Source organism: Monomorium pharaonis, chromosome 9, assembly GCF_013373865.1.
Source record: "Monomorium pharaonis isolate MP-MQ-018 chromosome 9, ASM1337386v2, whole genome shotgun sequence".
Taxonomy (NCBI): Eukaryota; Metazoa; Arthropoda; class Insecta; order Hymenoptera; family Formicidae; genus Monomorium; species Monomorium pharaonis.
The window spans coordinates 1,785,920-1,799,446 of record NC_050475.1 but is presented as its reverse complement, the minus strand read 5'-3'; the positions used below and the strand labels follow the sequence as shown (position 1 = coordinate 1,799,446).

General features: G+C 34.1%; 4 protein-coding genes across 8 annotated transcripts in view; 2 read left to right on the top strand and 2 right to left on the bottom strand.

The window, feature by feature from the left end:
• The window catches only part of LOC105831411, a 45,604-nt gene extending 37,765 nt beyond the window's left edge, over positions 1-7,839 (bottom strand). The window contains exon 1 of one of the 2 annotated variants that reach the window (XM_028193478.2): positions 7,491-7,839. The gene's annotated coding sequence lies outside the window, so the exon portion shown is untranslated. Of the gene's footprint in view, positions 1-9; positions 1,238-7,490 lie in introns of those variants that run through there. The other variant, XM_012671513.3, reaches the window with a different exon arrangement.
• Positions 1-8,104, top strand: part of LOC105831412 (sodium-independent sulfate anion transporter) — a 54,377-nt gene extending 46,273 nt beyond the window's left edge. For all 4 annotated transcript variants that reach the window (XM_036291706.1, XM_036291708.1, XM_036291707.1 and 1 more), the window contains exon 11: positions 7,855-8,104. In XM_036291706.1, the coding sequence (XP_036147599.1) occupies positions 7,855-8,025 (171 nt within the window). In that variant the 3' untranslated portion in view covers positions 8,026-8,104. The remainder of the gene's footprint in view (positions 1-7,854) is intronic.
• Positions 8,093-10,897, top strand: LOC105831414 (E3 ubiquitin-protein ligase RING1). The gene is made up of 4 exons (XM_012671522.3): positions 8,093-8,335; positions 8,853-9,216; positions 9,335-9,637; positions 9,805-10,897. The coding sequence occupies exons 1-4, from the start codon at positions 8,093-8,095 to the stop codon at positions 10,020-10,022; spliced, it is 1,128 nt and encodes a 375-aa protein (XP_012526976.1). The 3' UTR covers positions 10,023-10,897.
• LOC118647237 lies at positions 9,983-13,473 on the bottom strand. The gene is made up of 3 exons (XM_036291709.1): positions 13,253-13,473; positions 12,649-12,900; positions 9,983-12,553 (listed from the first exon to the last, which is right to left on the bottom strand). The coding sequence occupies exons 1-3, from the start codon at positions 13,369-13,371 to the stop codon at positions 12,340-12,342; spliced, it is 585 nt and encodes a 194-aa protein (XP_036147602.1). The 5' UTR covers positions 13,372-13,473; the 3' UTR covers positions 9,983-12,339.
• Positions 13,474-13,527: the final 54 nt, after the last annotated feature.

Genomic DNA, 13,527 nt, shown 5'->3' with positions numbered 1-13,527 from the left:
ATTAACTACCGTGACGTGAAATAAAGCTGACTCGTCTACATCTCGAACGGATTAGCATTTGCTAAAAATCACACCCAACATCGCTCCCGCACTCTCCTCTCTATCTCTCTTTCTCGTTCTACCACTTCGCGCGAACATTCAATACTGTTCGTTACAGCCACCGTGAAGATTAAATCGGTTAAAAATTCCGGCACTCCTCTTGCCCCATCCCTCCTCCTTTCGTGGGAGATTTCCTCTCGGTAATATCTCCCTTGGCGCGAAATTTTACGGCACGACCGGCAGACACGAATCCCTCTGGGGTTGCCACCGAGAGAGGTTGGCAAAAAACGCGCGTTTGAGAGCCGCGAATGGCATGCACCGGGCGGCTCTCAAGAGCCGACTGCCAACCCGCGAATGCCCTGAGGTGCACGTGTGCACGTCGCCTCTCTTGGCTACCTCTCCAGTGCGCGCGAGTCCTCCGTCTTCTTCCGAGGCGCGGTGGCGGCGGCGGCGGCAGCGCGATACGCCATGGTTCACGCGCCGTAACTTCAGCATTCAGTCTGAGACGAGAGAGAAAGACCATGGCTCTCGCAGTTTCAGACTGTGGGTCAAGTCGCGACCTACGGCGCGCTGATATATCGTGGACCTGTCTCCGCCTCTTCTTCTTCTTTAGTCAGAATCCAGGAGAGGGCCGCCTCACTGGGTCAGGTTCAATCGCCTTGCTGGTGAACGCGACTCTCGATTTAGGACACAATGTCTGTCTTTCATTGTTAACTTTACACACTTATTCTATCATGATTCCATCATGATTCTTCGTGTCGCCGATCGATTTCGCAAATTTATATGCTTCGCATATTTCACTTTGCTGGCCAAATGCTGTTAATGACAGCAGAACGATTTCGTAAGAATATTAATTTTGCTGAATCTGCAAATTATTAAATTTAGTCATAATAAGAAATTGTTTCGCTGCAACAGCAGAATATAATTGCTGTACTGTATTTAACGGTGAATTAAATCTGCTTCATCAACAAACTTCTACAAACAAATTTAACATGGATTTTCATAATAAATATTGTGCAACAATGTTAGAATATAATTAATTGCAATAGCAAAGTTTCATCATTCTTATATCGAATATGCAATTTTCGGTGCAGTTACGATTATGTTATGTTAACAAAAATTTTTTTTTCTCTTAAATGGAATAATGAAAATATAGACATAGAGAGAAAATATTTGTTATAACTGAGGAGAACTTAAATTAAATTTAGCGAGTAAAGCAACAACTTTGTATTAAAATTAGTTTAAAATAGTTTGAAATTTTCAATAGTTTTTTAATTTTATAACGAAGAAAATCTAATATACATTCACAGATTTTATTACAACAAAAAATTGTTTCGGCATTTAAGAGAGAGAGAGAGAGAGAGAGAGAGAGAGGGGGGGGAACAATTACTTTCAAAATATAATTTCTTGATGTACTATAAATTTACTGTTATTATTATCAATCTGTTTAATTATAAATTAAGTTGATGTTTTATCTTTATTTTATCTTGGGTGAACATACCAGCTCGCATATGGAATGGAACGCACGGTGGTATTCACCGACCCTTTCTCCGTTGCAAAAAGCGAAATTTGTTCCAGCAATGGTTAATTGACGTAATTTGGATGAGCATATAATGACACGTGGTATGACGAGAGATCGAAGGATGTGATTTCGATTAAGACCTAACGAGCCGACGTTGGGCGTAACATGACACGCAACGTATCACAATTCCTTGTTATGTGGAACGGAAATAAACGGTTCTCTCGCAAGAAATGTTTTTTTATAAATTTGAAATATCTATTTTAAGTTTTCGCGTAATGTGATATATATATACATATATATATATATACGCACAATATAACAATCCAAAAATAAAATCTTGTGTACTTTATTTCTAATTTAAAACACTGAAATTTAATTATCCGATAATTAATAATTTTTAAATATCAACATAGCTTTTTACAGAAATGTGTACATAATAATAATAAAATATAAATACATCTAGAAATTAAAATAAAAAAATTTTGTGGAAGATTTTTTTCTAATTTATGTTGCAACAGCAAAATAGTAATAATTTGATTATAACAATGTCTATTCTATTAATATAAATAAAAATTCGTAAGAAATATAATTAAGTGCTTTGAATAAAGTATAGTCAAACCGATTGCTATAATATTTCGATCAAAACTAATACATCGAACCAGATTATAGTGATAAAAAATTAAAAGAAATGTGCAATTTCTCAATTATTTCGCAAATTTTGAATGCTTATGTCAATCGCGTGTTTTATTTTCTCACACTGCCCATCTTACTAGGTCAGCTCGCTGCGGGTTCTAGTAAAGTTTCTTAACGAAAGGTAATCAAAAGTACCGCTGCAGACAGAACCCGCAAAAAGCGTCATTTTCATAACTTGTAATCATGCGACCGTTAATGAAGAATATCACAGAACCATAAGGAATGTCTTCGCCAGGAGCGTGAACAAAATAAAAAAAATTTTTTCAAATTACGGATGTTTGCTACATTGTTCTGAAAATTTAGTTATAAATAGATTGAAAATAATTTTGTTAGACAAAACAATCATGCTCAAAGCATGATGCAAAAAATTTTGATATTCTAGCAACCAGTTTGAGTGTGTTACATAATTATTTTGATCTAATAAAATTATTTTCTATCTAATAAATTTATATTTATATCTAAATTTTTTAATACTTTAGGAAAACTATTTTTTTCATATAGCGGCACGTCGTTGAAAAAGAACACACACATCGATTTCACTAATTTGCGTATAATTACGAGCATCAATCATAATATACTACTGTCATTCGACAGCAGGTCGCGCATTTTGCATTTGAGATTTGAGTTAAGACATAAGCAGGTATCTACTAATAGGTGACGTAAATTTTCCGACGGGTTGAACAGGTTTAAGTTTCATCGTCATGTCGATGGGACTGAAAGCTGGCGAATTCCATAGCCAAAGGCTACGTTTCAGAATTTCATTTTAACTTGAAGCTCGCGACTCTTTTCCATATTGTTGCTCAGAGCAAAATAAATAAAATCTTAAGAATCTCACGATGTATTGGGTCCACGGTTTTGACCCGAGATAAGTGTCTGCACTCGTGTATCACCCTGTAAGAGACGATGTCGCTTCCGGGTGCCTGTGCAACGTTGAGAATAAGGAAGTACCGTGAAGAATATGGTAATGAGAGATAAGACCTGATTTTATAATGATTCTCATATCGCGACGCGTGTGTACGTGTCGTTAAATAGACGCTAATATCAATTAAATCTATTACCACACACATCGATTTATGAATTTATGCTAAATTAATGTTCAACGGCTAATAAAATCCAGTACAACCTGTGCGGTTTTTGGTCTACTTTTTTTAAATTATGTAGCTTTATTTATGGGAATGTGTTGCGTTTATCAGCTTGTATAAAAATCAAGCAAAAAGTGATTCACCAAATCTGATGTCTACCGTAAATGTAATTTTCGATCTGAGAAGAAAGAAAGAGAAAAAAATTTATATGATGATTAACTATACGAGATATATTTTGCGATACAATACGAAATCTCATAAAACAATCGTAAATTCAAAAATACGGAATTGAGTCGTTATCGTACTCGCATATCGGACTCTCAATCGTTTCTATTAGAAAAGTAAAATCCAGAGTGATTTCTTAGGATAAGATCCGACAGTAATATCAGTGGGTTAGATTCACGCTTGACCTAGGTTGAGCGGATACGTGTAACCATGTATCAAGCGGCAAGAACGCCGGCTACTTCCGGATGCTTGTGCAATGTCGGGAACAGGGAAGTAAAACGAAAGAAATGATAATTATCGACGTCCAAACAGGATTGATTGCCGCTGAGGGACGAAGTCAGCCAAATCGTTATGATTGATTTTGTTTATGTTTTTCGTAGCTTACATATACAGCTGATTGTCTTCATTTAAGAAAAAAAAATTTTTATTTTATTTTACGACTGGCTAATTAGTTAGTCTTTTGTCTCTACACATGTAATATCGGAGAAAGCGATATTTCAAGATATTCCGTTTAATTGTAAACTGCTACCTAATGAAATTCAGTCTGCACGAGTCCGAAAGCGATAAGCAGATGAGTAGAAAGGTCTATTATTGAAACATAAAATCTAACATCTTTCTCGAACGGCTTCTTCCCGCATGCATGATACAGAAACCGCAGATGCAACGCCCGTTTCGCCTTGAAATTACACTGTGCATAACAAAGGATTAATTTATGCACGTGGCTATCTAGCATCGCGGCCGTATGATCTTACGTAAAACAGAACCGTAATTCCGTGAGAGAAACGGATGATCAAAAAAGGAATGTAAAACGCACATAATGCCTATAATATCCATGCGAACGCGGTTTTGTATCGCGATACCTTTCTGGACAGCAATACGAGAGGGTCTGCGGTTGCCTATTACGTAAGATTCTTCCGCGGGAAAACTGTCTACCGGAAAACTTGTCACGGCCGTAATTCAGTTCCTGTTCTTCAGATTTTTTTTCCTTAATGTGCGAAGAACCAGGTTAATGAAATGTAACGGGAGATTTGTACGGTATATTCGATCACTTTGGAAAATCAATCAAAAACGAAAAATACGCGGTACAAAAAATGAAAAAGGAAATAGGTCTTCCAATTCATCAATTTTTCAGATTGTTACACGAATATCTAAATGTTACGCGTTTGTTTATACGCGGAAAGAACAATTTTGCCAAAGTATCTAAAAATGTATTAAATTATAGATACACTAAAAGTAATTTTTATTTGATCATGAAAATAATTATGTACACAGAAAAAAAGAATATATGTTTTGACAATATCTTTAGTTTCAAAACGGAAACTTTGAAATGAGATTATATTGCTTTAAATCAAAAAGATTTACTCGAGTGAAGATTTATTTTAAGATTTTATATAGTTTTTATATAGAAAATGATATTCTTGTTATTTAAGAATAATTTTCTTGAATGGAAAGGAAAAAATGTTGGATAGAAAATACATGTTCAAATCAGAGATTATAATTTTCTTAGAATAAAATTATCAAAATAATTATATTGTATTCTTGAAATAACACTTATAGTATTGAAATAAAAGACCATAATATTTTAAAAATCAAGATTTTCAAATTCTTCTAAGAAGATTATATATTGTTGCTTATATATGAACTAATGATCACGTTAATTTGTATACATAAGTTTCAATTTGAGAGTAATTTTCTTCTGTATACTTGTATCGGATGCCTAAACTAAACTTGCTAAATTGCAAGACTTTTGTCCCTGACGCTTGAAAATTCTATGTAACCAAAAATTATTCTCTAATCTGTATCTAACTAAATCTTTATATACTTTATCAAAACTGTTTTTTCCGTGTATAGCACTTCTCTTACAAGTGAAATCGAATACGTGTGAGAGGTCAAGCGTATCGTTATTATTAATTGACCGATCTTGCTCGAGTCCCGTAACGTCGCGTTACACTACATCGCAGATTTCAAGCGAAAGTTGTAACCTGCGATGTAAATTACGCGTCATACAAGCTACCTATCTCTGGTTTATTTGCCGCTATCGTATCATCTCACGGGGACCGTGATGCCTGATATAGATGGGTACATTAAAAGGTGTCTCACAACAGACCAGAATATACATGTTATATGGTACGTATAAACAGATAAAAAAAAATTTTTTTAACAAATACAAACTTCCATAATAAAAGGGGAGAAGTAAAATTATACCGACAGCACGAATTCCGGCATGAAATATAAATATTATCAGGCGATCGCCAGCACGCGAAACATTCGGAGGAAGAATGACCGATATGTCGCGTTCTGCCGTAGGCGGCTAAATTAAACGGACTTAAAAAGTTGTCGGAGCAGCATCGCCGTTAAGTGGGACAAGACGTCGCCCTGCAATCGGCGATGGTACGACCTACAGAAACATCGATTGTTGCTTGTTCGACAAAATTTTATAGTGGCTATAATTTATTTTTTTTTTCTTTTCGATTGAAACATGGTATTCGACATCGTGCAAATGATTTAACCACGATTTGATTGCAAATAGCAAATTCTGTTAATAGATCATTAATTTCAAAATCAATCGAAGCTACATTTATCGTGTTTTGAAATAATTTTCCACTACGCAAAATTAATTGACAAAAATGAATGCTAAATCAATATGAAAGAATTTCTTTTAAATCAGTACATTATAATAAAATAACAATTAGCTGAAGCACAAATAATTTTTCTAAATCGACAGGTTTTGAAATATATATAGTAAAATATCTTTTTATTTCCACCACCAGTATTTTCCACTTTTATTACCTACTTAATTTTAATTTTATTTTTTATTTTATTTTAATTTTAATTTTTGTTTAACATGCAGATACTATAATTATAACGAATTATAGTATTAATAGAGAAAACAAAGTAGATTAACGAGTATACTTTCGATAATCTTTTTGATGTAATTATATGAAACATGTGCAATCCATCTTCGTCGTCGTTAAAGAAAAAGAAACTGCTGTTCGATTCTGGCCTGCAAAAGTACTCTGCTTTTACGATGGACAGAACGTACGAGAAATAGAAATGGGACAACAGAAATAAGTGATCATCAGAAACTCTCCCTCCCTTGCATGGACAGCTGCAATTACAATCTTTTACAGTTAGGGTCAGTAGAAAAAGGCGAGGGTCTCGTCGGTCCAGTTTGCCGCGTAAGATCTACTCACGAATGGATCTACTCCAGTCGCTCTCGAAGAGAAGATCTATAGTGCATAGTAATGGCCAAGCCTACGCCCATCTTATATGGAATTATTTACCGTTATATTATTTATATACAGCAATTATGAATGCATTTTGCTCGCGCATGAGCCACTGGTACTGTACTGGTGACGATTTCTTTTTTTTTCTCTCTAGAGCGCTAAATTTAGCATACGCCTGCATTTTTTAAAGAGTTGGTTATATACTTTCTGTCTTCTGGAAAATCATGGAAAAGATGAGAGAAACATGTAAATAGAGTTTAGGGAAAGATAAATCAATGAGCTCAAACGTAACAATTTTAAATATATATATATAAACGTATTATACGAGAATAATATGGAATAAAGAGTGCAATTTCGTCCTGTACGTTTAGCTGTGGCGAAATTAATTGACGATCACTTAGACGATGACATCCAGTCATTTCATTAGCGTGATTTATGAACATTGAGGTTAATATTTAAAATTTTCAGAGTAATTAGAGCGCGTGCAGCTTTTGAATAGTTTAAGCTGACAATTCGTCGAAAAAGAACGGAATTTTGTATTGCAATAGGCGAGATATATGCAATTTGAACATTTACTTACATAAAATGCATTGATGACAGACGCAACTGTCTTACAAACGAGAGGGTCAATTCGTGTTCTCGGTTCTGTCACACTGTGCCGCATTCCTCAATTATTATTATAACAATAATGGAAATACTAACCCTGACACTGTAATGAAAACACCACGTATCCGAATACAATTTTGATCGTACAACTGTTCGTTGTGGCTGCATCACTTTCCGCGCGTAAAATGAAATGAGGTTATAGTTGAACGTATTTGAGGGAAAGAGAGGAAAAATAAAAGTGTTCTAGAGTGTAGTTACAAAGAGTAAAACGCGCGCACGCGAAGGATTCCTCTCGCATGCGCAATAACGCAATAGCGCCAACATTACTGAAAATATCTCATTAAAATATTAAATTTATCTCCGCGAAAAACAGAACAGCATAAATGCAAGCAAAAAAATTAAAATTAAATAGATGAAGATGTCTAAAGAAACAATTGTTTTCACCTCACTCCTGATTTAGCATGGAAGAGAACCACAGAATCCACAGACATTATCTACGGAACTCTCGACGGGCCACGTAGTTCAACGTCCACGTTTTCCGAAGATGGAGGCGCTCCGAAATAAAGTCAAAGTTAAATCGCGGCCGCGGAGGCTTCTGTCCGCCGCTACCGGGGTTGGGGTCGGGGAGTAACGAGTCGGCGAGTGTGTTGCGTGCCGTGTACAATCGGATTGTTTGGTCCGGTTGCATGTAACCCAAGATGGCATCCGCGGAACAGGTCGGCCTCAACAAAACATGGGAGCTATCGCTCTACGAGCTGCACCGCACTCCCCAGGACGCGATCACCGACAACACGGAGATCGCGGTCAGTCCGCGGAGCCTGCACAGCGAGCTCATGTGCCCGATCTGCCTGGACATGCTGAAGAAGACCATGACCACCAAGGAGTGTCTCCACCGTTTCTGCTCGGACTGTATTATCACGGCTCTACGGAGCGGTAACAAAGTAAGTACGCGCCTGATACGCAACGGCACGAACTCGTGTTTACAACGCCGCGGAGATAATTGTCATTCCGTTCAGATTTTCCACGAGATGCAATTTGTATTTGTCTGTAAAAGTCTCTTTCACGTAATGTATACAATGCGACATTACGTGTGTCATTAGTCCATCTTTCTAGTTTATGGGAATGCTTTATCAACAATGTGCACCTCAATTGCAACTGTTTAATTTTATACATGTATAAAGCAAATTTATATTTGCAATGATTTCATGTTTACGTATCTTTAATAGAAATAAAACACCTGTGCTTTTTAACTGAACTTTCTGCATGGTTGATTCATTTTTATTTTTTACTTTTGGAGAGAAAGAAAAGCTAAACTATGTAAGAAGTTCAACTAAAAAGATTAGACTTTACGTTTACGTTTACAGTGTTGTAGAACAGAAACTTTATATTGAAACATGAGAAATTTGCTTGTGCTGTTAATAATAAACTATTTTTATATTTTTATGATCTTGTTTGCAGGAGTGTCCTACGTGCAGGAAGAAATTAGTCTCCAAAAGATCTCTCAGGCCAGATCCAAACTTTGATTTGCTAATCTCGAAGATCTATCCAAGCAGAGACGAGTACGAGGCACATCAGGAACGAGTTTTGGCTAAACTGAACAAGTCACATTCACAAGCAGCGCTTGTTAACTCTATCACAGAGGGCATTAAGCTACAGAGTCAGAATCGTCCGCAGCGCTCCAGAAAGAATGCCAATGACTCTGAAAATGCAACATCTTACAACAATACGCCAAATATTAGCGCGCCTACGACACCAAATCCATCTAATGCAGCAAATCAAAGTGACTCCTCTCAGAGCGCGACAGGACCTCTGAATAGTGGAGGTACGACTGATTCTCAAAATACCAACATTATTTCTTAATTTAGTATTTTAATTTCTGGTGAGATTATACTCACTTGTATAAATCTGCAATTTTTATTAAAATTTTTTTATTATAACAGGAACAACATCTAGAAATTCTACCACACCGTCGCCAAACCCAGCAAATCAAATCCCAAAACCATCAAAACGGCAGAAAAGTCTTCAAAATTCGGAGAATGATTCCTCTAGTGCAGAAGCTGAAACAGGTGGTGGTGACTCCATGGTTGACACCGAAGGTGAAGGTCCAAGTGAACCTTTAATGCTTAACGAAATTGAACTTGTCTTTAAACCACATCCTACAGAGATGGCAGGTGACAATTCTTTAATAAAGGCATTGAAGGAGAATAGTATTCGCTATATAAAAACAACTGCAAATGCCACAGGTAAGATAGTTTGTATAATGAAAGAAAGAAATATACTATTGTATATTTAAGAGAAGTTCCAAATATATACATATATTATAAACATATATTATAAATATATACACATTAAATTATAAAATAAAAAGCAAATTTTCCAACACGAAATAACAAATTATTTGTTTTTACAGTGGACCACCTGAGTAAATATTTAGCTATGCGATTAACATTGGATTTGGATACTGAACTATCGGAATCAGATAGGCTATTAAATTTTTGTATCTATATCGCGCCTTCACCCGGACAGCTTGTAGTATTAAGCGGTTCACAAACGTTACGACAAGTAAACGATAAATTTTGGCGTGTCAATCGACCTTTGGAAATGTATTACTCATGGAAAAAGACCTAGGGAAGGCCTCAAAAGTATCAATCAGACGGGAGCTAATTGCACCGTGCTCACACGAATGAGTTATCATTCATATTCTATGGAATGCAGTAGAATGCATCAAATGTATGAAGTACGTATCATTGTTGTATTGTACTGTATTTCACTGCTTTCAATTTGATTCGACATCAAGATAAAATAATCGTAATCATCGACAATGGTGCAATTTTTACATCTTCAAAACCGGTTATCTGGTTTCGTTAATAAGAATTGACAGACCAAGTAAAACTTATAAAACTGATTTAAGCGGCATTATACATTCTGAATGTTGCACTCTTTGAATAGTTGCAATATCATGAAGCATACTCGAATTATTTTTTATTGAGTTGTGTTTCATTCAGAGAGGTATCCAAAATATAGTAGTATAATTATACTATTTATCATCTTTTTTCAATTTTTTATTATGTTACCTTTTATATACAATGTTATAATATTTTTAAGTGTAACTAAATAAATTTATTGAAAATTGAGTGCATTTTATACTAATTAGTATTAATTTAATTGATGCTCTTGCAAATGAATGTATAACTTTTATTTTGTTCAAGATGTATGATACCGTTTAAATTTAAATTGCATTACAATAACTGACAAATGTACACGCAAATAAAATTATAAACCGAATTGCAATTACCATTTCACATCATATACATATAAAAGATACAGAAGTTTTATGTACGTTTATAAAAGGTATATATGTATATGTTATATTCACATATATTCATACATGTTATTCCGTCATTAAGTGATCGTAATAGTCATTAATTTATTTAAATGATTCTCAATCGCGTGGACCATATTGTATAGTTTGCAGAAAAAGAATAAATCTATGTATATACAAATATCTACTTGTTTGTTTTGATAATTTTAATTCCTCAAAAAATATATATACAGTTATATTTTTGTCTAGTTTTATATGTTCCTAAATTAATTTTTCAAATCTTTATAAATTACTTATATACACATTTGTGTTTGCGTGCCAGTTCCTTTGGTGAGAATATGTATCTATATAAATCACAAAAAGATTAACAATCTTTTATAACAGGATTAAATATTATGTGAATATCAAAATTTTGTTTCGGCACATTTTATACGGTTGTGATTTAAAGTTAAAACCCATATGTCGGTCTACCCATTTAAAATTCGTTTTTAATAAAATTAACGCATCCCTATCCGTGCGAGTCTGGCGTTTCCCAGTAGTCGGATGTTCGCTTTCGTCAAAGATACATGGAATTCGTCTTTACGCTGGTAGACGGAATAATCGATAAGTACTACCCTACGTACCGTGCATCTCCCCTTGGATTTTCATTGAGGCGAAAACAATACGTGCCGGTCTTGTGATAACGTACAGCGCCCCTTGTTTTTCGGAAACAGTTTGTGCACAGAATCATTTTCTTATTATATTAATTTATTCCGTTTATCTTTGCACATACTCAAAATATTATTAATCTTAAACCACGTGTATTTTTTCTTGTGTGTGTGTGTGTGTGTGTATGTGTGTGCGCGCGCGTGTGTAAAAACAAGAAAAAATGTATATATACATTTGATCATAGAATACTGAGGATCTTTGCATAAAACCAATCAGAAGATTGAAAAATCAAATACGACTGTGACTGCACATTGAGAAAAAATTTCCGGTTATTTGTCACTTAGAACTTAAATTAACAATGTTTTCACCTGTGTATATCTTTATAGTTCTTCTAGACTTAATTAATTATTCCAGCAGTGGCATTCGTAATAGTCTAGCGACGCTTAATTACGGCGTAACACCATGCAAACTAATGACCACGACTCTTAATTAGCGCGCAGAATGAATACCGAAATAAAAGCCTCGCGGCTTTGCAACTTTGGACAATACTCAATCTGCGTGCCGTTATAACATTAATTACTATGTCTTTTTTTTAAAAAAAGATATAATTAATTTTATACTGTTATAACAAATAAAGATTACATAGATGCATTTTGCAATTAATCTGGAATTGTAACAAGGATGAAATTAAATCTCTAACAAGTTATTTTTATTATAATTTTTTAATACGACTATATTTGATCAGATCGAAACAATATTAATGACATAAACAATTAAGAATTTATACATTTGACTAAAATAAATTGCAACTTTTTAATACAATTTTAGTGAAAATTGTTAAATTGAATATAATTATATTATAACAAATATAATTACATATAAGTTGCATTTAAACAGTTAAAAAGTTTAAAATAATTCCTGTCGTTTAATTCTTTTGAAAAGCGCTTTTGTCTGTTAAAAATTATTTTGCAAGGATTATGTTTTAAATTGAGCGATTGGATTTGAGAACACTGACGATATCTTAGGCTCCTTGTACCAGAGTGGATAATCCGAGGAACTTCGACTTGCGTTAGGAATTGAATCTTTAGATAGAAGTTGATTCAATCTGAAATCGGGTGGCTCTACAGTCTTCCTTAGAAGAACCGACACTTGTCGCGCATAATCTTCTGCATCCATTGCTCTCTCCAGTCTAGCGAAGGAAAATCTCTGGTTAAGAAGATATCTTTCGGAACAATTTACAAATATTTTTTATTATTACTTTTATAGTGGAAAGAATTTTTATACTTGTGCACCATCTGTCTAGTGAATTCTAATCGTTGTGGTTTTTTGACCACCATTTCTCCTCTTAAATGATTCTTGCAATCTGCTTTTTCTACATCATCCCAAAGACCATAAAAATTTCCAAAATGCACTGCTGCATTTTCAAGCCCTTTTGTAATAATTTGTGGCTGTTTAATTATCATAGATTTGCAGTTTTTATTTGATGTCACTGATGAAATTGTTGAGAACGTACATTTCGACTTCCTGCTGAAGCAACTGAAAGTACGATAAAAAATAATTGTAAAGATAAATAAGATACATTTCAGAAGTATATTAAAAATTATGTAATAGAAAATTATTTTATAATTCGATATTTTTTAAACAAGATTAAATTACATTCAAAAAATGTTATTGTGCATTTTGAAATATTACAATGTGTCTTTTTTCTTGTTTATTTCTCTTTAGAAATTAACGTTTGACTTTGAGAAATGGAATATTTATTAAAATTAACAGAAGTTTATTTGTTGAATGTTATAAAATTTTAGCTTTGAAAAATATGCGAAATGGAGATTTAAATCATTTTATATTTGTATAATTTTATTCATGTTAAATTCATTAAATTACTCACGTAGTGCTATTGACGTTTGACATTGATGAGGATAGGTTATTGAACTCCACAGACATTTCACTACGATGGTTTCCGGACATTTTTTTGCAGGCTTTTTTAATTCTGCGTTGCTTGAACATTTTGACAGCAAATCGTGGAGATATCAATTATTCAGTAGATTAGAAATTACTTAAAAATTTAGTTAATATAAAATTTAGTTAAAATAAAAAATGCGTAATTAAAAAATCTGTTTATTGCACAGCTTCATATTTGGGCCTGGTAAAGTTTGCGGATGA